Below are 22,025 nucleotides of genomic sequence, written 5' to 3'. Positions count from 1 at the left end.
CTCGTACGTGCTGTAAGATATGTGGATATCGGCGTGGCCTATATGCTTAATCCACATGTTTATATCAGTTCTGGTGGAGAGGATTTTGCAATCTGAGATGAGGTCCAGCTTGTAGCAGATTTAGTTTGTGTTTCTTTGATATTTCAACAGGAGATATGCAAATTTGCAACTCTGATGATGATTAAAACGGTACCAAACTTACTTGTGCACGTTGGTATTGAAACATCAGAGGTGTTTCCTTTCATGATTGTGAGTTTGTCACTTTCCACAATGATAAGTTCAGCTCTGCTTTACTTTCCTCCCTTGACCGCATGTTCCTGGTACAGCACACTTCAAAGGTTAAAGATAAAAGTACATTTGAAATGGAAATAAGCTGTTTACAACTTGAGGTCAAAGTTTGTGCGCTGGAGTCTGTACCAGGGCAACGGTACATGTGTGCTGTGCGTCTGCAGGCTGTCACACATGACTGGGAATGAAACTGAAGCATGAACCCACCAAATCACAACGCCTGATTTCCTTTGCCAGCTGCCTCGAATGTTTTCATCACTGCATCGTTTGAAAATGTAAACAACCATGTCATTAAAAGGTTGTTACGCTAACAAAATTAATGGCGGAGTCAGGTTAAGCAGAAGCTCGGAACAGTGTGCTGCATGCTGTTCAATTTTTGATGTGTTTTCCTTGTGTCCTTTGTCAGCCATTGTGCTAACTGAATTGCATTTGCAGCAAGATCAAATTTTCTGATGGGAGCAGTTAGCAAGCTTGATTTTTATCTTGCAAAATGAATGAGTGTGACTCTGCAACCTGTTGATCATGTTCATGTCACAACCATTCATAGATCTGTACAGTACAGTGGTTAGTACTTTTGTCTCACTGTAAGAAGGTTGTCCAGCGTGCTGCTGGCCATCACATCTTTTCTGTGCAGTTTGCGTTTGCGTATGTTTGGTCAAGATACTCTAGCTCAAGCTCAAAATCTTGTTAGATTAATATGTGACTTTAAATAGCCAATGGGTGTATGAGAGGGTGTGATGGTCTGTTTTTGTTAATCGGACCTGGGATGAACTTACAACTCATCCATGATATTCCCTGAAATGGAGTTTCCCCTCAATGTGACTTGGAACGATTGCCTGTCACACTGTGATTATCCTGTGATGGACTGGTGACCTGCAAGGGTGCACCCTATATTTATGTATCGTCTGCTATGATGGGCTCCTGCCCCGACCCCAGATCCTGAATTTGACTGACGCATCATAGAAGATGGCTGGAAGGATTGGCACTACATGTCTCAATGAAACAAAACAATGGCCAGCATGCTTTTATATGTCACATTTACATTAATTTCCCTTTTGGTTTTTGGTTCATACAGAGTATGAAGAACGTGGGGTTTATGACACAAGTATAAATCTCTCTGAACTCTGGAGTAGTCGAACTATGTGGGGTCCAGTAAGGCTGTAAAGAAACTCTTGACACATTTAACTCCACCCAGCTTCCTTTTCCTGTTTAGAGAGCTTCTCTGGATGATCTATTTTCTCTTCACACAGTTCTGCACTCAGGATGTTTCCCGTAAAGTTGAACTACACTGGAACTGCAGGGAAACACAATCCACATGCTCTGCACGTGCAAGAAAAAAAACTAAACTAGTTCATACAAGAAATCTTTAAGGAACCCACAAGAAACTGTAGATAAATCTTGCACAGATTCCCGCCACTAAAAGTCACTGTGTTCGTTAATGTTCAGAATTCTACTGGCATGCTCATTCAGGAAATGTGTGGACCAATGGGGAAAGCAGCCAAGCGCACCAGGTCTTTCCTCAGATTTACAATGAAAAGCTGGAGTAACTAATCAAACAATCACCACCAGAAAGTCCCGTTTTCATTAAAAAAAAAAAAAAAAAAAACAATAACCACTGGTGAGGAAACAATATTCAAGCAAACAAAAGACACACGTACTCCACATCCACAACCATGTGAGTACACATGCACATGCCAGTTTATTGACACATATAGAAAGGTCACAGGGTTCCTTTCTGAGGTAAGGCCAGGAGCTGAGTGCAACTGTGTGGCATCTCTGTTTCAGCCACACACACACACACACACACACACACACACACACACACACACACACACACACACACACACACACACACACACACACACACACACACACACACACACACACACACACACACACACACACACACACACACACACACACACACCAGTGACAGGGAACCCCCACACATGGGCTTCTCATCTGAGGCTGTGGCTTCCTGCATACCAGCACAATGGGCTCTTCCCTTGATTGTTACAACCCTGCAACTCTCCGTGTCAAGCCCACGATTTTGGCAGTGGATGTGCATGCCATTTTTTCCGGCCTTATCATAGGCAGACATCTTCCCGTTGGCCCGGACGCACACCTTCCTCCACCATAAAACAATCCCATTTGAGAGGTCAGTCACGTGTCTGTTTCCATTTGGTGACCCCATCATGCGGCACTCAATCACACTGAACGGCAAACGTATGCTTTAAACATTCTCGAGGACTGTATTTCCATCCTCTGCATTTATGTTCCTATTCTCTTATGGATATTCAAAACACACACATTTTGATTCACTTAATAGTCATGTGGCTGTTGCCCGGCCAAAGACGCACATCCAGAAACAACATTCATCACAATCATCCACTCATAGGTGAAAAGAGGGTAATTGCTAAAGCAGGCGTTGCTGCAGGCCTTCCACGCTCTACAGTAACCTGTGGCCAAGTGTGTCTTGTCCATGGTCGGAGATCAAAATCCCACACGTCACACATCCCCTGGCCGCATCGCTCCCTAATTCCACCGTGCTTGAACACATCTTGAAATATATTTGAGAATCAAAGCCTCTGCAATGGTCCTATAAGAAACATCCTGTTAACGTTACAGTTTCAAGAGCCTTACTTCCACCGCCAGCAGACACTGATAAACGATATTTCTGTGATTTGGGCGGGGGGGTAGGGGGTGGGGGGAGGGGGGGGGGTTAAATCCATCTACCTCATGCATTTGTTGACTTTAGGTTTTACTTTTCTAACCAAAAATTTTCTGACTCCATGTGGGATTCGCATCGTTCAAACCGACTCAAGGTCCTCTACTGTCGAGCAATTCAGTCAAATCAGGTGAAAAGCTGATTTTAAGTGTTCAGTGTCCTGCAATCTATTAAGACTTGAAGCCCCATTCGTGTCCATCCCTGAATAATCATTTGAGGGGTTTGAGTGCTTTTCCCTGCGGAGTGTTTATCCGCAAGTATTTTGTTAAGATGGTAATGAATTCCACTGGTTATGGGTCATGGCATCTTATGAATTTGTTCCCGTCGGATCTATAAGGAGAACTGCATGTGTCTGGCTGCACATATTAAACACCCAAAGGAGCAATAAAGCAGTTATTGGTGTCAATAGTGGCACTTCTGCAAGCAAGGTGGGAAAAAAACAATAACAATAAAAATAACAAGAATGGAGTGAAGACCCAGATTTACGTAAGGCCTGTCGAGTTTGCATGATTTCCCTGTGCCTGTGAGGACTTTCCACAGGTTGTCTGGATTGTTGGGTGATGAGTTAGTTGCTAGTAGAAAGGAGAGTTGGTCAAACTAGTTCTGACTTCACGCAGCTGGGATCGGCTCCAGCTCCTCAAGCCCCCTCATGTCTCCTCCCCTCATGTCCACTGATGGATGAGGCAGCTTAGTTAATATTTCAGCTACATTTAAATAAGAACTCCAACCAGATTGTTACCGTCTTCATGAAACAATGTTGGCATTTAAACAGTTGGCTGATGAAAATGTCTAGCTCTTTTCATAGATTTCACCAAAATACAATCAGAAAACAAAAGACATTGATTGGTAATGATGATAATTATTGACCTTAATCCCCAATGGGCATGATAGATGGCCCGTAGCAACAACCAATACAAAGAGGTCCTGTGTTCGGCTTGGAACAAAGTTGTGTACAGGACAAGGTAAGAATACATTCGACATGGACTTGCTACAGATCTGTGGCTCAATATAAAAGCATATTGCACGTAGAAAGGGATGCAATTTGTTCAGAGCTCTGTGAAGGAGGGTTTTCACTCTTTGGAAACTCTAGGTTTTGTGAGTCCTTCAGACTCTTTATAAAGGGTCAAAATGAGAAATCTGTGAAGGACAGACTCGGCCAAAGAAAATGAAAGCAGAGAAATAACATAACGGGAGACCGTCTGACTAAATTTACACTTTTGCACTTGGCTGTAAACATTAAAAATGGCAGCAATAAGTGTGAGAAGAGGGAAATAAAGTTGGGGTACAGACGTGTCAGTGTTCAGTACATATCAGACGAAACCTATCATCGCCATTAGGACACACAGACTACATTGGATGATCACACTGTTCGGAAACCTTTTCACCCCAACACTTTGCAATATTGCAAGTAGAGGAGCGACTTCAAACAAATTTCTGCAGCTTTTCAAAGGAGACGATCCAACTTTCACAGTCAATAAATGCAGTGACTGGTTGGCTGTGCTGCGGTGAGAAAGAAGCCAGTGTCTCTTGGCTCTTTATCTTTTCTATTATTTTGGTTTGGGGTGAGAGACAGAGCAAGACTGTAATTTAAATTCAAGAGAGCCTAAAAATGTTGATCACATATATACAGTGCATTTTCACCACTTCACAAAACACTGTTAATCACATTCTTCCAATCATACAATGACACTCTGAGGCATGTACAGGGTGACATGGGGGATCGAACTTTTCTATGTGATGTGCTTTTTTTCACCTCTTTCTGCTGTCATATTTGCCATAAAATCTGTAACAACTTTTAAAACTTTTGCAGTATAGATTTGGCTCTGACGCAGAGGCTCAACTCAGTGTGCTGGTTATGTGACCTTATGGAAACCTGCTTGTTTTCAAGCTGCATAATGTTGAATTATTAGAATTACAATTTATCTGCCCCATAAAAATACAAGAAAACACAGCTTTTCGTAGCCAGGGGAACTCCACACATATAACGTCACGAGTAGAATGATGGTGGGAAACATTTGTACAATGGTTAGTTTCAAAGAAATGAAACCGTCTCATGGGTCAGATCTGGATTTGATACTAAACAGAAACATACTTTCCAAGAAGCAGTCGAGATGAAGAAATCCTGCATCAGATGGGAAATAGAGGCATGACATGCTCTTGGTTACTGTTCTACGTTATGTTTTTTTAAAAAACTAAATCATCCTCAGCCACCTCATTACCTGCGGCTCAAAGCTACTGAAGTGAACTCCGTGTGCTGTCAACAATCTCTGTCATGTTCACAAATGGGAATATTTGACCTTGAAGTCAAATACTGGCTGCTCATCCCACACAGAAACTGAAGCCTTTCATGTTTTTCCTCAAGTTGTTTGTTTAATCGATGCAAGCTGTTCCTCCATTTGACAGTTTGCTTGAATATGAAGAGCACATGGGTTATAACAAACTAAAATTAGCCTGTAGTCTCCCAGTTATTGCTGCCTTGGAGAACAAGCTACACAAAACACAGAGGCGCCGAGCTGCGTCACACATTTCTAATCAAGCCCAGACCAAATCTGATAAAAACAGGAGACAACGGATCCTTTTCATTCCACAGGAGAAAATAACTTTTCATCCGAAAGCCTTCAGTATGATATTAAAAAAACCAAAAAAAACTTCAGGCAGCCACAAAACATCCTGTACAAACTGGAAAACATAAAACTAAAGCACTTTCATGTGCTGCATGTTGGCAAACAAAAACAAAGTGTGAGTCAGAGTCACAATGGTGGGCACTAAAATACCCTCAACACCCCTAAAAATGATTCCTCTGAGTTTCCAGTCAAACCCTGATTGAAACCTTTGCATATTGTTGAAATTTGGTGTGTACAAAGTACAGGTTGGTGGACCGTCTTGCCAATTCTTAATATTTAAAGTTTTTTTATTTTAGTTTACTTAGACTTTGCAAGTCTAATTTTGACAACCACAGAGCAGGCTAAGCCTCGGCCCCCTGTTGTGTCTCTGGGCTCCAATGCATTCGGTCCCAGATCCAAGTCAGGTATACCTAAACAAACAACCAGTGATTCTGGAAATTGAGGAGATTACCAAAACATAGCCAGTGTGATTATGCACTATCAAAGTGCAAAATATCTGCATTCTTCTCACCATAACAACAAGAATAAGTGGAAATCGTGGAAATGAAGGAATGTAGTTAAATTAGTTAACAAGATGAACAAAAAGTGTCAATCTGCACAAATGTATAGTTTCCACCGTTCAGCTGATTATATCTTCGATAAGGAAATATATTTGAGTCTAATCCTTGTTTTTCCTTTTAAATTAATACATTTTTAGCAGCATCTTTGCCCAAATAGGTCACAGTGGAACGCCACTGTAATGCTATAACACCAACTGTGTCTCTGCTTTAATACTTCCAGACTGCACCCTGAACTACCACCGCAAGTACAGTTTCTTATTGGATCAGAGCGCAACATCATGACACACAAACAACACAATGAAGCCTTCAGTTTAGTTCTTTAACACACGTGCAGTCTATACACACTATGTAGTCTCAGATTTTGACCACATTTGAGGTTTTGTACACTGGAGCTCTGAGCACGTGGACGGGTGATGATATTTGCATGATTTAAACTCATCAGTCCAGAAAGAAACAAAGAGTTGGTTTGAAGAGTCAATTAAGTAGTGCGGTTGCTCTGAATGTGTGTTGGACTGACCAAGTATAGCTGGCCACAAAAAAAAAAAAACAAGAGATTCTTTTTCACTTACCAGGTTAACAAATGTTATCTCTATCAACCTCTGAGGACTGTATTTCAACATTGGACATAATAACCAGGGGGAAGATTATTATAAAAGTTACTTTTTTTAATAGCTTTTATTAAGATGACACTATTGACGTTTGTGGATTTTGGACTTCTCAGATGTGATATATACGAATAGAAGATCCATCAGCGCTAAAACACGTGTGGAGAATAACCACCTCCAAAAACACTTCAAATGGACAGACAACTAGGTGACTGTTTGAATGAAACACAAGTAAATAGTCTATTATTGGCTTCAAGTCCAGAATTCTATTGACTGTGCTTTTCAGTTTCATTTTTCAGAAATGGCTGTAGTAGAGTTTATGTTTCTTTTTTGGCTGAATCTAGTCAGCAGCTGGACTTTGGGAGGAAACCAGAGTAACCACAGAAAAATCATGACCGCATAGGGGAGAACATGCAAAATGCATACAGAAAAGCAGCAAATGTAAACCAGGTATATTCTTGGTGTGGGACAGCGTGCTGACCACTACATGATTATATCCATCCATTAATTTTCTACACAGGTTTATCCAAATCAGGACCGTGAGAGTGCCAGTTGTGGGAGGTAAACAGAGAAAACCCATGTACTGGGACCTTCCTACTATGAGGCAGTGAGGGTAACCCCTCTACCACCCTGCAGGCTGTGGCCATGAAATCTGAATTTTTCATTTAACTGACAAGTTACTGTCAGAAAATATGAATACAATCTTTAATTGGTAAAAGTTAATTTGCAAAGCCTGACAAACCTGTATATGTCACTCTGTCTGCAGAGGTCAGGACCTCAACCCCCCCAAGCCCCGGGTCAGGGGGTCAAGTAAAACACAACATAGCCCCAGAAGATCCCGTTTCTGTTTGTTCAAATGCTTCACGTGTCCCTATTTTACCCAGTAAAACTGTGAGATGAGTCATTTCACAGGGAACTGTTTCCACTTTTGTTTCTGTTCACCAGCATGCAGAGCCAGAGACCCTCCTCCAGGAGAAGCACCCTGACTCAGACACTCCCACCACATGCAGCTCCAACCAAGACAAACCCAACCCGACCGCACAATCGACTTTATTTCAACTTTAATAGTCTATAAAACTTGCAGTTTTCGTGTGGAAGTTAAGTTGCACAAATGAACATAAATGAAACTTACTGCGTGCACTCCCGAGGCGAGGATGGCGATGGAGAGGCACAGAAGCAGCAGCCTGTTGGAGAGAAGTTTAAACACGCAGATTAAAAAATCCGGTGGCGCTATTCAAGGTGTGAGGTTTACTCGTTATTGCGCTTACCTCAGATTGCTCTGTCCTCTGCTGTGTTGTCCTTGCATGGTCCCACTCACGCGGACCGCTAAGTGAAGTCCCACGCTGCAGAATTAATTGTAGAGACTCTCCTACAGCATAACTACCAGACCTGAGACACACCAAGACCCCAATCGTGTTAGCGATTACTCCTAAATCACGAGTCCACGCATTTCATCCATGTGTGTCTATACCTTCACGATTTTACGTTGTTTTTTTCCCCCTCCCCAGAATATCTTTACTCTACATAAATTAGTGACATCACATAACATTTCTTTCGCGGTATTCCATTCATTTATAATTGCTTTAAAAGTCACGCGTAAACTTACAGTCGCTCCTGTCGTGCGCGTAAAAGGTTCGGTTGAAAGGAAAGCCAAGAGATGCTCCCTCTTCCTCCCGGCCTGAAAAGTATGAAAAACACACACACCTGTGGCACGGTAGGAAAACCTCCTCGAATTATCTTTGCAAACGCACAAAAAGAACAGCACCGAGTAGTCCCTCTCCTTACCGAGAAAAGCCAAAGTGTTTGTTAAACAGCAAGGTTGACTCCGTTTGCATGGGCGAGGGTGGTCGTTTTGGGGAGGGGGGTGTGGTGCAGCTCAAACTAGACCAAGTTGCATTGATCAGAACTTCACATCCATCCCGGACAAAGATGCAGCTCAACGTGGCGCGGTTGCTCTGCCGATAAGACCCGCGAGTTACCTGAAGAGACGGGACGAGAAACGTTTGAACAGGTGGCCGTTTTTTTTGGTGCCCACCGCTCCGCACGACGCACGGTTTCCACCGGCGCACCTCCGCGATGCTCCTGCCGTCCGCAGCGCCGCTGCTGCTGCTGCCGCTGGCGGCTCTCTATGCAAGTGTCGACCTGACAGAAGCTGAGGTAAGTGGGGAGAAGTTTTCTAACTTTATCCGATTTAGCCCTTATTACAATATTGACGCTTGAACTTAAACTTTTTTTTTAAGTGTAGAAAGTCACTGCCTCATGCAGTTTGTCTGTAACCGGCTCAGTTGTGTCTTGCAGGTAATACTGACACAATCCATCTTCATGTGTTTGATACTTTTATTTCAACATTAGTATGATTTATGTTTTGTGACTTTTTTTAGTTTTTTTTTATTTCATTTTTTTTTTTTTTTTTTTTTTGACAGTGGTGAATTTTTGCGCACTTTTTCTGTTTTTGGGGCTCTTAACTTATCATGCTGCTCTGAACAGTGTAAACTGGGTCTAATCCCAGTCCTGCCTCCTCCACTGCTGCTGGAGAGTAGAAGGGGAGAGGGTGGGGCTGCAGATGTAACACACCCCCCCCCCCCCCCCCCCCCCCCCCCACCTCTCTCTCTCTCTCTCTCAGTGTATCCGATAATTTTTTGGGGGGGTATGTTTAGATGATTAAGTATAAATACACCTTCAAAGGCGTCTCATTGTCTGGAGTTACTAATCTATCACACATAAAATACAAACTGCTCATGTCCAATGCAACTGTGCATAAAGTATTAACTATTGCTGGAGCACAAAAAGCATTCTTAATCATTCTTTTATAACCTCAACAACTTCTGTGACTGGAGATATGTTGCAGTCCAAATTGAAACCTGACTTCTATGATAATAAGCTTGTGTTCTTCTGTATGTACTATTAATGACTAAGACTGAGCGCTCTAATACTGTACAAGCTGCTCTCTTGTTCAGTCTCTGCTGACATATTCTGCAGCCCCATAAAAGCTACTGTGAATAAATCAAGTTAATAAAAACGACATGTACTGTCAGAAGCATTGATTTTGAACTGTTAATTTCTTCACTCTTAAAAAGGAATTGGCAGAGGTGCACTGCTATTTTATGAACTGTACTATGTTCAGTTCTGGATTTGAGTGGCTCTTAGTGTGATGCTCTCATGTTCTCCCTGTGCATGTCTGGGTTTTGTCTGGCTGCTTCAGTTTCCTCCCACAGTACAAACATATGACACAGTGGTGGGGCCGCAAAATATATATTGAGGTAATCATTACTAGATATCAATGGTAACCAGTGTACCCTGCCCATCCTCGTTCTCAAACCATTGACAGTCCCCAGTGATCTTAAATTGGATGGGAAGATTTTATTTATTTCTGTCTAAGAGTTGGTGACACAAGACTGGAATAATGTTGCCATCATTATTCTTTATGTCCTTTTGGAAAACCAAAAGGACATAAAGAATAATGAACAAAGACAGTATTTCAAGTGAACTGACTCCACCCCTTATGTGGCTCCCTGATCTATTGGATTTCCCACCCTTACCGACAGGCTCTGTTTATTCAGATTTCTTTGGAGACGTTATGGAGTTATAAAAATGTAAAAAAAAATAAAAAAAGTTTGACAAACACAAGTTTCTCAGCTTGACAAGGTAGTGTACTCAAAGATTAAGGCTTTGAAAATCTCCAAAAGGAGATTGGCAAACATGAATTGAGGAGGAAAAATGTGTTTGTGTCTCAGGATTTTTCTGGGAATTTCTTCTTTTTATGATTCTGTGTGTTAGGATTCAATCCCAGGGTGGGGAACCTGTCAAACATCACCCTGCCTCACGCTAACTGTCAGCTGTACTTGGCTTCAGATCCACAACATCTGGACAAAGAGGATATGAAATCTGGACGAGATGGTGTTTAGGCTTGTTTGGGTTTTTGATGACGAGCACCATAGTGGTCTGGTGCTTTATTTCAGAGGGTGAATTGACTTTCAGTCAAAACCCCGAAGAGGAAACAGTTGAGGGGGGGAAACAAGCAGTTAAGCAGCTTATTGAGCCCACAGCCGGGTTGTGTGTGAAGTTTCAAAGCAAATTACCTCCTCACTGGGGGGCCTGGATCCATCCTGCTGCCATTCAGGTCATTTGTAGCTGGACTTAAGCTGCACACCTTGTTAATAAGGACACAATGAACATTTTACTTTACTAATGCTGGACATTGGTCCCAAAATCCAGCTGATCAAATTCATGCTTTTCCAAATATAAATGTGTTTCCCCCCCATGTTTTCTAGCTTTGAGCCATGTTTCTTTGATGTTTCCTTGCCCAGATATTGTAATCATCAAAACAATTCCCAACCACCTTATTATTCACTGTAATCTGCAATTCTCCACTCAGATGGAGCTTTGATTCAGGAAGCTGCGTGGGATAGAAGTGTATGTTTTTTTGTGAGCCAGCACATCAAGTTATACAAACCAGCTGAAGCTACTTTGATCCAGAGTGAGCTCAGAGTTGTAACGCAAAAACAAGAGACAGGCACACAACATCTGGACGTGGATGACGACTGAGGAGGTGTCGATCTGGCTGAACATCTTGTCACTGACCTGATGACATCAATGAAATTGGAGTAATTCTACATTGTTTGGAGTCACTGAAGATCCTGATCCTTGCAGGGCATCCAAACCACGGTGGTGTACAAACTGGAGATTTCCTCCACAAGTACACACAATGAGAAAAGTTTGAGCCATACTATAGAGTTTATACCTGCTTTATATAAATTAGTCTTGTGGGCAGCTGGATCCTCTTCAAGCTAACATGAGACATAAAGCAAGGTCAATGCCACACACACACACACACACTCCTGCATGTATTTTAGAGTCAACAATTAACATAACCCAAGAAGTGTGTTGCAGTTTGTTGGAGCAGGGCACCCGGAGAAAACCCACACATCTACAGGAAGGACATACAAACTCCACAGTAAAAGATCCTCTTGGTTAACCAAGTTTGAGATAGAGACATTCTTCCCATGAGATAAAAGCTCTAATCACTGTTCTCTGCACTAAAACATGTCACGTAGAAATAATTCCAGCTTGAAGGGCATGGAGTAAGTGCTTTGGTTGTGGTGCCCAGATCTTTTATCTTCTTCTCAATCTCCAGATGTGATGCTGAGTTTGTTTGGGTTTCTTCACAGTCACTGCATACATTTGGTTAATCTAAGGATGTATCATATAAACACATCACGGTCCAACACGTGTGCATGCAAGCACTGGTTACTGCAGTAACCCTGCTGCCTCTGGTGGGTCAAGCTGACTTTAGAAAAGTTCTAACAAGAAGATAAGATATTAGACTGCCCCATTGTTATCCCCCTGTCCAGTAAGGATAAGAGGTATTGAGCTTGAGAGTGGACCTTTGCCCTGGGTTGTTTTGTTTTATTGCCCAATTTGATTCTCAGTACATTTCTCAGCTGTTTCTTGAATATCAACAGAATAGAGTTTCTCTCCCCTGGCGGTCATTGAAACTGGTCATTATGAGTCATTGGTAGCTCTTAGGAGCTTTAGGAGGAGGATGAGGAGAAAAAGGGCAGATTAGTAGATTCCTGGAGTGAGAGTTTGTGTGTGGGATGGTCGATGGAAGGATTCTCAAATGGCAGTAGCTGGTGGGAAAGACACACTCCTCCGTCCTGCTCCCGGCTTGGCTGTAACGTTCCTGGACAGGGTGCATCCCAGGGAGGAAGAACCCAACTCCCATAGGAGGAGGAGGAGGAGGAGGAGGAGGAGAGGGCACGAGGAGATGTTAATCCTCAAGCAGCCGTGAGGAATGTTTTGTTTGTTGAAAGCTGAGAATCATGACTGAAACTTGATGTGTCGGTGCTGCTGTCTTGGAGTGCCGACAGGGCTGCTGGTAGTTTTGTCTGGGCCTGATCCTATAGACCTGACCCCCCCCCCCCCCTTCCCACAGACCTCCCCCGCAGGGACAGCAGCTGACTCTGTCACTGCAACTGACCACCAACCAAGCATTGCACCCTGGGAAGGCACAACCTGTGTGACCCCTCTCCTTGTAAAAATGCCTACATTTGGAATAGTTGTGATCATGTTTGAGTCCCTCTTATTTTGACAGGCGTCTTTCGGTAGCAGAGATAATTCCCCCCTGACCTTGTTGCTCAAGTACTGTGGCAGGTATGCCCCGTTTTCTGCTTGTGTGTGTGTTTCTCCTTGTGTGTTCCCCGTCTGTTCCAAGTGAGGAGGCGATTAAATAAGTTGGCTGAGCCGTGTCAAAGCCCTTTTCAATTACCTTGTGGCCTGGGCATTGTCGAGAAGGCGCTCCATTCAGATTTGTCACTTTTCACACATTAAACACCTCTTTAGTCCCACGCTAATAATTTCTGCACTTTTCCTTCTTCAGGCTCACCTCGGGTGTTTTTTGTTATTTTTTACACAGGCCACTTCCCAGAGGGGTCTTCTTTTACATGGAAGGCACTATTTAGTCCGGTTACGGTTAAACCTGTGAGTCATAAATGTCATTTGTGGTTAGGATGGAGATGGTGTAATGGATACGTCCGTCTGTCAGGGTCGGTGGGAGGTGGAGAGTGATGTAGGGGAAGGCAGGGACAAGAAGGAGAAGAGGAGGTGACAAGTTATGAGCCCCGCAAGTGGAGGAATGTGTGTCGGAGCCAGAGATGATGTCCCGTGACAAATCTTTCAGTCTCACTATCTGGTCCTTGACCTGCACTTCCACTGTCTGATGCCAAATAGTCCAACCTGTGGACAGTGATAGTATCTTTAGATTTATTTCCCAAAGTTTGTTTTCCTTTTTTTCAGCCTGAAAAAGAGTGTTGGCTGTCTCTTCCCTCAGCTGTCCTCTTTCACTTTTTTGTGTCTTGCTTTAGATGTAAAGGACAGATGTGGAAGTGAAGGACAGTGTTTAGTTAAGGGTTCTGCACGCAGCAAATGTTTGATTGCTCTATTATAATCCCTCCAGGCAACGTTTTGATCTGTGAGTGTTCTTCATGCATGTGGTAGAACAGTGCGGTTGTGTGTGTCGGATTCACATCCGAAAAGGTAAGAAAGATGCCACATTAGATGATTTGACTGGTGGATTTTGAGCCACAATGTCGTGGCTGTGACACATTTGGTGATTATATGGTCTTCAGCTGTTGACATCGCAAACGTTCACTGAACTTCAAGTTGCTCATCATGGAGGGCGAACAGCTCACACCACAAACTTAACAGCACTGGTTTATGTGAATTGGTAATTGTCAGTGTCGAAAGCTTTCAGAGAGTGCTACACCAGTGGAAAGTGAAATCCAATCACAATTTACACCCTGAAACTGCAATTTTTACATATTCAGCATGAGTTTGATCACAAGGGATTAAAACTATAGGCAGACGAGGCTGATGACAATGTGTTTGTATGAAACTACGACTGGATGGGTTGAGATTAGTGCTCTGCTAACATTAAATCAAATTAACCACACATTTGTCTCTTCAGAAGATTGTTTTTCTACTGTAAATGGTCCCAGATGGGTTCAGCACCTTTGTGATTGTGATTTATGAAAAAAATCACTTTGATTTCCACTCAGGCCTAAATACTGTGGACTACATTAGATGTCCTCTGTAGGACAAACATGCAACGACTCTCAAATTAGTCAAATTTGACAGGAGAGTGACATATGAGTGGGACTTTGTTCATTGCAATTATGAAGATTTAAATCTTAAGTTCAAACAAGTAGACCGAAGCTCCAAAGCAAAAAATTTCAGATAATGACGCTGAGGTGCTTTGAAAATTGTATCTAATTGTTTTCATCTTTACAAATCAGTAAATTTTTGCATGATGATGATGATGATGATGATGGTGATGATGATGATGGTGATGTGGAAATTGGATGGATATTCAGGTAGAAGCATGCCTCAACTAGATTAATGTTGATGCTTTGACTTTAATTTAGTTTGTTTCTCTCGAGGTACTCCGTCCCAACATCCAAGATAACCTTTAATGGAAATCAACAAGACATCAAAGATAGAAGCAGAATGACATTATTCCTATCCTCATAAAAAGTCCATCCAGATCAAATAAAGATTAAGTCGGACCTGACCTACGAGAATAGTTTGTGCTGTCTCCTCACTGTGGAACCGAGTGTTCCTGAAACAGCATTACTCCCCAGCCCCCCCCCCCCCCCCCCCCCCCCCCCCCCGCCCCCCCAAATTTTTTTTAAAACAATTGTTTGATTTGGTCTAATGACAATGACATTGCGACAGGTTATTTCAGGATTGAAACTCGGGTTTGATTTACTTCCATGGTGATCTATTATGCAGGCCAAAGCCACAAACAACGAAATCAGTGAGATTAAACAAACCAGTACTTCTAGTAACTCGCAGCTGCAAGCAGTTACTCATTTTCAGTAACTTGTACAACACTGGATGAGTTCTAACATGTTCCCCTGATGTTTATGACTCTTAATTGCCCAATGAATGTTATCCCTGCAATATACAACTTTAATTAAGTCCACAGACATTGAAAGAGTAGGATCAGAGAGTCACTGTATGTGACTGATGAAACACATGTGGCAGTGTGAGGACAGTTGAGAGAAACGAGCGAAGATGTAACACAACTGGTCAAGTTCATGGTGCAAACATGGGTCATTGCCCTTCTGACAACTTGAACTTTTCCTCTCCAGAGACACATGCACTAGTTCAGACTTTTGCTAAATACGGTATGTCTGCAGGCAGGAAAAAAAAAAATATCCTGAAAATTTTTACGTGTAAACTCACAGGACTATGGCCTAAAAAAAACCCTGGTAATTATAAGTAAGCAAAAAAAAAAAAAAAAAAAAATCCATTACAGCCAATGGACTTGCTTTGCTGCTTTTATTTGAATTTCATTAACATTGTAACTATTGTTCTGTATTGTACCATGAAGTGTTTTCAACATCCTTGCAAAGCTCATCCATCCATCTATCCATCCATCCATCCATCCATCCATCCTCCTGATGGTGTGTTGTTGCAATCGTGATCCTGCTCTTTGTAGTTGTGCAATTTGGGGCTTGGTATTCAATCGTTTTGTGTATTTTCCTTCACATTATATATTGGTGGCGACAATTTTCTACTCATTAATGACGGGGACCGTCCAGACCCCCTATCAGCTGTCTCATATGTCTTCATGTATATTTCCTTCCGCTCTAAATTTCAAGTTTTATTCTAACAAGACCATAGACAATAACAACAAAGAAAAGATACACTAAAGATTGTCTTTTTTTCAGAAATAGGCAAAGTTTTGAATATATACATTAAAAAAAAAATCCAGATTTGCTCACCACGTGATGAGTGAGGGAAAAGGGTCATCCGTGTGGTGGGTCGATTGAGTTAAGGCGGCAGCACAACTGAGCAGGGCACATGCTTCATGTTTGTCCCGTGATTCATTAACTAATTATTGGTTGTACCAGAATGTGGTTCATGTTTTGTGTGCAAACAATCTCTGCTTGTCAATGGAGACATTTTCTATTTCTGTCATGTCTGACGATGACGAATAACCAGGGTCCTTTTGGCCTACTTGCCTCACTGACAAATATCCTCATTGCAACAGAGCTGGGGTTATTCTGTATTTTTTTTTTTTACCAGCCACATTAGAAATGGACTGTTGTGGCACAAGACGTACAGACGAGGTTTGATAGAAATAGCAGACTGTGAGTCAGACTCAGCTGTAATGCAGAAGATCCGGGAGTTCTCGTGTGTCCATACGAGCCTTGAACCTCTTTCCTGAAGGAACAGATGCTTTATTCATCTCCTCCTGTGTAGCTCTTTTATGTCACTGTGCTCAGTCAACAATCAGAGATGGATGTTTTTAGCTGCTATGCTCCTGAATTCTTAGAAGCTGATACTTAATGTGGTAATCTCGAGGAGGAATCAGGCTAAGTGGATAACACAACATAACACCAGTGTGTAGAACGGAGGCTTACATTTTCAATTGATTCTAGTGCAGAGGTTTTGTCAGGGCTCATCATCTCTGCGGCCTCCGTGTGGTGAAATCTGTGAGTTACGATCTCCTCTGGTGTAAAAACTGCAGTGAAGTAATGGTAATACTTGTGTGATAAAAACGGCTTGGAAACAGGCAAATAATAGAGAGCAGCTCACTCTATTAGATGACTATCATCTGAAGGATATGGCATGCTAATGGAGCTAAACTGCTCAATTACACATTATGTTAATTCTGTTCTGTTCTGAAAGTGCTGCAACAAACGCCTTCTTTCTCTTGTCCTTGGACATCCGTCTTTTTCACACTCAAACCCTGTCGCCACTTTTCTGTATCTTATAAGAGCCATTGTGTTCCTGAGGGTGATGATGATGAATTTAAAGAGGGTTATTTCCTGTTTGAGAACCAACACATGTGCCACATGCATGAGTGGAAAAGCCTCTAAATAACTGACCCCCCCCCCCATGCATTGTACCACACTGTAGAGAAGTGCTTTTTTTGTATGCATTAGTGACTCACATTCCAGATGCTCCCATTTTATATGTGCTGTGGTTTTCGATTTAAATTTAAGTTTTGTTATCATTATTTCTTGTTTTTTTTTTAACTCAGGACTAATGCTGGCCTGCATGTTGGTCCAGAAATATAAAATAACTCAACACCTCCTGGATTGATTGCAGTGAAACATTGCACAAACATCCATGTCCTCCAGGGGAATAATACACATGGCTTCAGTCTTCTGATGAAGTTTCCACTGTGAAGTGCCTCAACAGCTTCTTTGTGGATTAGCGAAAAACTCCACCACACACACTGACGGTGCCCACACAATGATTTTATTGAAGACTATATTGGTGATTCTTTAGTTTTCCTTGTTTTTTGCTTCAGTAAATGACCACAAAACTTCAGTCTCTGCATTTAACTGGCATGCTTGAAATGGTAATTTTGACATTTATTTGCCTAATAGTTGAAGGTGTGATTAAAATACTGGTAGTCTACCTTAGAAATGATAAATTATTGTCTTTTTTTCTCAATTAAGACATCCATTTCATCGTCATGACTTTGGTTGAAGGTTGGTTCCACCCTGCTCAGGTCACCAGTCCGTCACGGGGCAAACACAAAGAAACAGACAACCACACTCATTTACACTTATAGGTGATTTAGAGTCACCAATTAACTTTGGACGTGTGTTTGCACTGCGGAGGGAAGCTCATGTACAGGGAGAACGTGCAAACACTATGCGGAAAGGAGTTGAACCATCTTGCTGTGTGGATAACTAAATGCTCATACTGGTAATCAACTGTGGATGGAACTTGAGCACGTTTATTCTCATTTAATTACATTTTACAAATGGAACACCAAATGCTTCAGTGTTCAATTGGGACTCATCAGACTTGGATTCACTTTGCAGCCCGTTGTGTGACAGTAAGTCTCAGAGCATATTAGATGTTAGCATTTAGTTGACAGTTTGCAGAGCTTGAAATTTGATATACAAGCATTCTTATGTGTGTGAGTTTGTGTGAGAACTTTTCAGTTGGGGAGAATTTGGCGGCCGCTGAAGTCACAGAGGTCATTCCTTGTCCTCACGTGATGACGTTATTCCCAGATACCAGGGCACTCTCGAGACAGACGCAAGGCTGACCCAGCCCCTTCTTGTCTTTGTGAGCATAAAAGGCAAGGAAGAGGCCTTCCTCCTCGGAGAAAGAATGGCTTCCGAAGTCCCATATCCTGTGCCACACCGCTGCACATTCACTGAGGAGCCACAGGCAGAGCTGAAGTGCACATGGACTGAACTGGCCCTTTCTCAAAGAAAACAAACATCTTAACAGAGTCATTGTTGCCCCCAGTTTCCATCACCACCCCCAGACCATTTTCTCCCACTCGCTGCCTCAAGAGCAGATTTGTTAGCGGAGCCGAATGCGCAAATATCATTCTTCATTATTTCAATATTTGATTTCCAGACCGCATAGGCCTCAGAATGATTTACCTTCAAATGAATTGTGCAAAGGTGGAAAGCCTTTAAACGGATGTTTGGGTGGATTTAACCAATCTGGATCCTGGGGGACTTGCACGGGAATGTTTTTCAGCTTTCCTTGTCGGTTTCTTGTTCCCAACACCCGTGTGGAACAATAACGGCCCAGACCAGTGATGTGTGGGCACGTGAACAGAGCACTGCATAGAAACCAAACAGTCTATCTCTCCCACTGGCAGCAACAACACAACTTAAACAAAAACCCTCAGTACGCATGCCAGATTTCTGATGCCTCAGACTTCAGGTTTCTGTGAGAGGGCCGCTGCACCGTCAACATTTGAGTGTGAAAAAGTTTTTCCGAACAAAGAGACAGCTTGAGGGCAGGGGTGGAGCGCTCACAGTGTGTGTGTGTGTGTGTGTGTGTGTGTGTGTGTGTGTGTGTGTGTGTGTGTGTGTGTGTGTGTGTTTGTGCAGCGGTTGGAGCAGGAAAAGTCCCCTGTCATGCCTAAAGATTAGCAGGAGCCCGCCCTAATTGCTTAACAAGGTAGCAATTCATCCACATTCTCATACATGCGCACACAGACACTGAAGAAGAGCTGAGTTATCTAGATGACCTTTATATTCACAACTCTGTTTGAGCATCCCAATCCCCTCTAATGGCCTGAAGAGAGGTGAGAGGTCAACAGGATGATCCTCTGGGTGCCATGTGACTGGTCAAGAGGGGTCCCTGACAGACTGACTGATTAAGGGAGGTCAGCCACCTTTGTAATCTAAGGCAGCATTATTGAATAGTAGCAATCGGAAGCATGGAACGTGATGTACACGTGAACTGCAACATTGTCAAAGGTTGTGGTGTTGGTCCTCACATGCAACTACAAAAAAATATTACTTTTTTTTTTTTTTTTTTTTAACCCCCTGATGCTGGAATTTCCAAGAATTCCACTGTTGTGTGCACGTGCTGCACAGCTACATACATACACATGAACTGGGGCAAAAGCAGAAAAGCCTGAGAAGTCATGCACAACAATTTTCCCATTTACTGAGCTAAATATGCATGTGAGTATTCCTGGGTGAACTGTTAACTGGTGCTGTGCTGCTGTACAATGTTTCATCATGTCAGGAGACATGAGATGCAATTATTTCCTCAGTCCCAGAGGACGAGCTGTTGTTTGCTGCCCTGTCCACCATAGGTCACTCCAGCAGTTTTCACATTTCCTCATTTATATGAATCATTTTCACTGCTTGACACAAGGTGCTTTACAGTAAAAAAAAATAAAAATAGCCACAGCTGCAATACAACATGTTCAACCTGCAATCAGAGCTATTTGGGTTCCATGTCTTGGCCAAGAACACTCCGACTTGCTAAGTGGGGTTGGATGTAGAATTGAACCACCAACCAAATACTGAGCCACAGCTCAGTTTGATCTGAAGGGCATTCAGGAAAAATTATACAAAATGTAAGATGATTGTTTTTTTTGTTTTTTTATCTGACATTTTTGTTTGCCACAGCAATTATTTATAGGTGGAAGTTGGCATAAGCCTGTCACTTCTCAGTTTGCAAAATTTCTGCTGCCTTGTGCACAAACCCACTCTCACATTATGGATTTGATGTGTAATTTCTAGTAAGAGAGTTAAGCTTTCAGTTTAGTATCCAAATTCTTCTCAATTCTGTTGATCCTACATTAGACACCCCCTAGAGGGCGGATTGTGAATAGCAGTTACTTGTAAAAACTTGGAGCAAAGCTATCCTACTTGCCTTATGTTCTAAAATGTACTTTAAATCATGCCTGTGCTGTTAAGATGATAAAGCTATGAGATAAAATGATGTTATATTTAAGGGTTATCATGTTGCACATGTCTTAACTCTCGGGCCTCATACTGTACATACCCTGCAGTTTGATTTCTTTAGTCTAAATTTTGATGACAGGTAGTATTAACCTGTTCAAGCTTGGTCATGCATGAACAGACGGTGACTGACTGGTGGGGTTTGATACTTTTCTTGTATTAACTTTGTGTGCGTTAGACTTGTGCTTAGTCGTCGCATGTGTTTTCTTGAAATCGTTGACTTTCTCAGTGAAACATAAGGATTTGGCAAACTTGCCAAGTGTTGTTATTTCAAGTCTTTCACAATGTCTGGTATTCATTTTATTTACATCCACTGCATGTGTGTGAATGTAACACATGTGAGCTTTCTGTGCAGGCGTGAGCTGGGCCTCTATGTGTGTGTGTGTGTGTGTGTGGGAACAAACCTGCTGAAATGCATCTGCTTCTGGTTACAGAAGCCCTGAATTATTTGTGTGGTGCAGATGAGTACCTGCTGCCTTCAGCTAGAACAGGACATGTTTTCCATTAAGCTGGACTCAGTGAATAAGTGCAGGTCTCTTAAATGTAGGAAACAGAAAGCACAGCCTTACTTTATTGCAGAATGTAAGTATAATATGTCTCCAGGTATATGACTCTCGGCTCAGTCTTGTATTTCTCTCGTGAACTGCTGTGTAACTTCTGTGTGTGTCATTTGTCCTGTTCACGAACACTAAATGTCAAAGGACTCTGGGCCGACACCTTTAATATCACCAGACCTTTTCAGTTGGAAGCTTTACAGATTTTTCCTTGCATTCAGTTTTTATAGCCGTTTCCCATGTCACTGCTTGTTAAAAGCTGCTTTCTAATTAACATACATATTTGACAGTAATATCAATCTTGTGATCAAACTCATTGCAAGATGCTCACAAGTTTTTTGTCTATTAGTCCGATTCAGATTATTAGTTTTAGCGTACTTTGTGAATTGATCGAGCAAAAACCCTGTGTACGTTTGGCCTGTTAAAATTAAGTGTTGAACAATATGCTGCATATCAATGAGCACAGTAGACATATCATGATTGACTGACTGAGCTGCTGTACGTTTTGTTTCAATGTGTGTTTATGCTGGACACATCAACATATTTGGCCTATCAGACGTAGCTGGACTGCCTTACAAGCCCACCCACTCGCCAAATGTGAGTTTCTGAGGTTACATACACAGTAATTTAAGGAGCAAGAGAAAGATCACTGTTCACGATTTGGAAGAACACATTTCCAAGTTTCCTTGGACAACTTTTAATGGATACTGACCAGTATGGATCAGAAACACCCAACATGAGCAGCATTTTTGGAGATGCTCTGACCCTGTCATTCAGCCGCCACAGTCAAATCTTTACTCTTGATCACTTTTCTGCTCACATCGTTTGAAGACAAACTGTTGAATAGTATTATTATATCCCGCCACAAACAGGAGTCAAAGTCAAAGTCAAAGTCAAAGTCAAATTTATTTA

At 42.1% G+C, this 22,025-nt stretch overlaps 2 protein-coding genes across 5 annotated transcripts in view; one reads left to right on the top strand and one right to left on the bottom strand.

Annotated features, from left to right (window-relative positions):
* col4a2 (collagen, type IV, alpha 2) overlaps window positions 1–8,728 on the bottom strand; it is a 65,776-nt gene extending 57,048 nt beyond the window's left edge. For 2 of the 4 annotated variants that reach the window (XM_080498262.1, XM_080498265.1), the window contains exons 1-3: window positions 8,412–8,578; window positions 8,074–8,194; window positions 7,938–7,989 (exon numbers count right to left, since the gene is read on the bottom strand). In XM_080498262.1, coding sequence (XP_080354388.1) covers window positions 7,938–7,989; window positions 8,074–8,111 — 90 coding nt within the window. In that variant the 5' untranslated portion in view covers window positions 8,112–8,194; window positions 8,412–8,578. Of the gene's footprint in view, window positions 1–7,937; window positions 7,990–8,073; window positions 8,195–8,411 lie in introns of all 4 variants that reach the window. The other 2 variants (XM_080498263.1, XM_080498264.1) reach the window with 2 other exon arrangements.
* Window positions 8,729–8,827: 99 nt separating this feature from the next.
* Window positions 8,828–22,025, top strand: part of col4a1 (collagen, type IV, alpha 1) — a 42,922-nt gene continuing 29,724 nt past the window's right edge. Inside the window, exon 1 of the mRNA XM_080498267.1 lies at window positions 8,828–8,962. Within this exon, the coding sequence (XP_080354393.1) occupies window positions 8,882–8,962 (81 nt within the window). The 5' untranslated portion in view covers window positions 8,828–8,881. The remainder of the gene's footprint in view (window positions 8,963–22,025) is intronic.

Source organism: Blennius ocellaris (genome assembly GCF_963422515.1).
Source record: "Blennius ocellaris genome assembly, chromosome: 6".
NCBI classification, from domain to species: domain Eukaryota; kingdom Metazoa; phylum Chordata; class Actinopteri; order Blenniiformes; family Blenniidae; genus Blennius; species Blennius ocellaris.
The sequence above is the reverse complement of the archived record's forward strand: the minus strand, read 5'-3'. Positions and strand labels throughout refer to the sequence as shown.